The sequence below is a fragment of the Chrysochloris asiatica genome, unplaced genomic scaffold (assembly GCF_000296735.1).
Source record: "Chrysochloris asiatica unplaced genomic scaffold, ChrAsi1.0 scaffold00116, whole genome shotgun sequence".
Lineage (NCBI taxonomy): Eukaryota > Metazoa > Chordata > Mammalia > Afrosoricida > Chrysochloridae > Chrysochloris > Chrysochloris asiatica.
The window spans coordinates 2476888-2480943 of record NW_006408634.1 but is presented as its reverse complement, the minus strand read 5'-3'; the positions used below and the strand labels follow the sequence as shown (position 1 = coordinate 2480943).

Sequence of the window (4056 nt, the reverse complement as noted above, 5' to 3'; positions counted from 1 at the left end):
TTGGCCCAGGATCAAGCATTGTTTCGTTCTGCTGTGCATGGGGTCGCTATGAGTCGGTTCCGACTCGATGGCACCTGACAACAACAACAACAACAGTATCATCTCCCATTTTGTTATCTGATGTGAGCAACCAATCCGTTGGAAGAGGAGTTTCTTTAGGGGTGTGACCTACATCCTTGACAGAAACAAATGTTCTGGCAAAACTCACGGTCTCTTTTGATTCCGTACTCTTCTTGCCACTTGACCTCTGGTGCCTTCATCCTGTCACCCGATCTGAAGAGTATGGATTTGTCAGCCTGTGCAATCCCATGAGCCACCAACCGGCTGCCTGACCTTTAGACTCTGGGTTCATCAGCTCTTGCAACAACAATTCTATGAGCTTGACCCATGGATTTGGAACTTGCCAGCCTCTGCAATTGCACAAGCCATTTCATTGAAATGAATCTCTCTCTCTATTTCTATATGTTATTGGTTTTGTCCCTGTAGAAAACCCAGACGAAGACAAATCCACTGCAGCCCATGGCCCTTTTCTGTCTTCACACAGACACACACAAACTACGTTGTTTCATCTCTTGTGTCCAACAATCATTTCTGTCCTGCTTGTCCTGAGCCAGCCCCATAACTAGCTCAGGACCTCTGCCTGCCCAATTTACCATGTTCCCTTCCACTCTCCTCATTTCCCACCATTCCCTTGGGCTGTGAGCTTCCAGGATCAAGGCCAAGGCACCTTAACTGTGTTGACCACAGGCCAAATGAGAAGAGACCTTGGGAACGCAGACTGACCGCCTGGCTGAGAGGTTACACATACATTGAGGTGAGTAGGCAGGGGACTGGAGGAAGAGCCTACTCAAGATGAGGAGTGGGTGGGAAGTTTGGTGGGTAAGGGAAACATGGAGGCTATTGAGAGCCCTGGGGAGGGTCAACCTCCCTCTCTAAGAAAGCAGAATCTAGGATGAGACTGGAACCACCATATTGGCCAGGTCAAAGAGGTCTTGTGAGCTAGGCTGACTTCCTGGACTGATCCAGTCAGTGCGGGACATTGTTAAGGGTCTGGAGCAGGGGTCTTGAGATGGTTGTTAATCACTGTCACGTGAATTCCCACTCACGGTGACCCATGTGTGCAGAGTACAATTCTTCCATTGGGACTTTCATGACTGACTTTTCTGAAGTACACCACCAGGTCTTATTTTTGGGTGCCTTTGGGTGGGTTCAAACAACCAACCTTTCAACTAATTATTTGTAACCCCCAGGATTCCCAGAAGCCTTGTGAAGGGCACCCCTGGACCTTCTTTCTTTGTATCTGTCAACACGATTGGCTGTCCACTCACAACCACTTTCACCTCATATCAGAGAGCACTTGAGAAGCTTCCTACTTCAAACCCAGTGGGCTCCTTAAACTTCCTGTTGGAACAGGGAGAACATGAACTCAGATGCAGGTGCAAACCTGCGGTCCTATGGGAGGATAAGGCAGAGTCAAACATAATCCAGGTCCTCACATCCAGGGGACACTTGCTCTGTTCCCATTCTCAAGTCATGGACCTTGGATTTTGGACCCCTGTCTGGTCTCATTGAGTCCTAATTGTCCAAGTGTAGTGGGCTCTGACCATGTGAACATGAAATCAGTTGGATGGCGGACTCTGGATGATCTATGTATATACAATGTATATATATGTGTGTGTGTGTGTGTGTATGTGAGTGCATGTATGTGTTCTTTATAAACTCGATTGACTCTGTGCATAGTGTGCAGGAGCTGGGGGGTTGTCACCAGGTGGGGCCAGCTCTCTGCCTTCACCCAGCCACATGTCCCCTCAGATCCCTCGCTCATTCAATTCTAACACAACGTTCTATCACAAAACACTGATGCTTCCTTTGTTGCTCTTGTTTTCTCACTAAGTTCTGAGCAACTGTGGAGACACAACACTCCAGCACCAAGCACAGGGCTTCTGGAACTTAGGTCTCTGAAGATATTTATTGTTGAGCAAAGTAAAGCTTAGTCCAGGGAACTGGGTTCAGCTACCAGCTGCATAATATAACACAGTCTCAGGGAGAGCCATGGAGCTCTCAGAAGGTCCATAGATTCAAGAGTCTGGTGGAGCATCTGGAAGCAGCTGGAAATCGTAGGTAAGTGTGTGGAATCAGCTGGGCAGATATCAAGGGTTCTCTGGAGACAGTCCTGGTGTGGTGCTGTAGGATAAGCTCTGGAGTGCTAACTGCAAGGTCGGTAGTTCAAACCCTTGGAAATCCTATATAAGGTTGCTATGAGTTGTAACTGACTCGAAGTCATGGAAAACAACATCTGGAAACAGCTGGGAAACTGTAATGGGGTCTTCCAAAATAGCTCGGAGATGGTAGCAGGGTCTCTGTAAACAGTTGGGTGACTATAGCTGGATCTCTGGAAACTGCTGAGCAGTTGTATCAGGGGCTCTGGAAACAATGGAGTGGTTGTAGCGGCGTCTCTGGAAACAGCTGTAGTATAGTCTCATCAAGAAGCTGGTCAATTGTGGAAGTGATCCCTTGGCTACTGAACCTCTTTAATGTTGATTAGGGCCTTCCAGATCCCAGTTCAGGTCTCCAAGGGAGCTGACTGGCCGAGTCTCCGGAACAGAGATGATTCCACATTCCACAGGGGGAGCCCTGAAGTCATATGTACTTGGGTGCAGAGGCCAAGCCCTGGGGTCAGTGCCTGATGAGGGTCGCATACGTGGTGGAATCAGCTGGGGGCTCTGTGGTCTGGGGGAACACAACTTGGAATGCTCCCTGAGTGAGGGTCTGGTGGTCCAGCTGGGCATAGGTCACCTCTTGTGGGCCTCCTGCCACAGGGGTCTGTGGGAGAGAGACCAAAGTGAGTCAGGGTGGCTGAAGGTGAGGGCAAGGGGCAGCTTCCAAGATGGCCCTCATGATCCCACCACTTTGTGTTCCCTCCCACATGGTATCAAGGTTGCTGTGTGTGACCAAGAGGGCAGTGGAGGCTTTGTGGTAGAATTCTCCCTTAACATACTGGACACCCATTAAAAAAGAACCCCATGTCTTTGAGTCAATTCCAACTCAACGCAACCCTATAAGACAGCCTAGAACTGCCCCATAGGTTTTCCAATACGGTAACTATTCTCGCCAAGGGAGCAGCTGGTGGATTTGGATTGCTGATCTTTCAGTTAGCAACTGGGTGTTTTACCACTGCGCCACCAGAACTCCTCCAGGAGACCTGGGTTTGATTACCCTTCAATGCATCTCATGCGTAGACACTACTTGTCAGTAGAGAATTATTTGTATGTTGCTACGATGCCAAATAAGTTTCAATGGAGCTTCCAGACTTAAATGGATTAAGAAGACTTGATGTTTTACTTCTAAAAGCCAGTCAATGGATCACAATAGTCTGAGCCTGTTGTACCATGGGGTTGCCATGACTTGAGAGCAGCCCCAAACTGTATGTCCAACAGAATTTGGAGAAGTGATGACATATCACACTCATTGTGAGTCCACGTAAGACATTCATGACTCCTGTCCTACCTTCTTTTGGATCCCTTACCCAGTACAGGGTCACTATGAGTCACTATGTTAGTAACCAACTCCACGGTACTTAACAACAACAACAACCCAGGGGGTGGTTGGCTGCTATGGAGAGACAAACATGGCGAGGAGCTGAGGCCTCCTGCCAAGAGCCACGAGAGGAGCCACATAAGCAAATCTAAGGTATGGTACGTGCCCTGGGCACCACTCAACAGTTTCTGTGAGCCATTGGGGTTTACACAGTCAGTTCTGACAGCTCATTCAGCAAGCTAAAATGAATACTTTCATAACTGAGAGCCTTCATGGGTCAAATCAGATGGTGCCATCTTGATTTGCATAGTGTAGAAAGACAAGACACTGAAAACAACTACTTTGAACACATCATAGGCTGAATTTCATCAGTGAAAACAAAGAAAGTGCTGTTGTCATTTTCAGGTAGTGTCATAAAGTGTTAAGTAAAAGATTAACAAGTGGGACTTGTATTTTTGAGCTGATAAGTGGTTGTTGTTGTCAGGTACCATCAAGTCGGCACCGACTCATAGCGACCCC

General features: G+C 47.9%; 1 protein-coding gene across 1 annotated transcript in view; it reads right to left on the bottom strand.

Moving 5' to 3' along the window:
* Nucleotides 1-2676: 2676 nt before the first annotated feature.
* Nucleotides 2677-4056, bottom strand: part of LOC102825003 (leukocyte-associated immunoglobulin-like receptor 1-like) — a 15529-nt gene continuing 14149 nt past the window's right edge. Inside the window, exon 7 of the mRNA XM_006868310.1 lies at nt 2677-2823. Within this exon, the coding sequence (XP_006868372.1) occupies nt 2677-2823 (147 nt within the window). The remainder of the gene's footprint in view (nt 2824-4056) is intronic.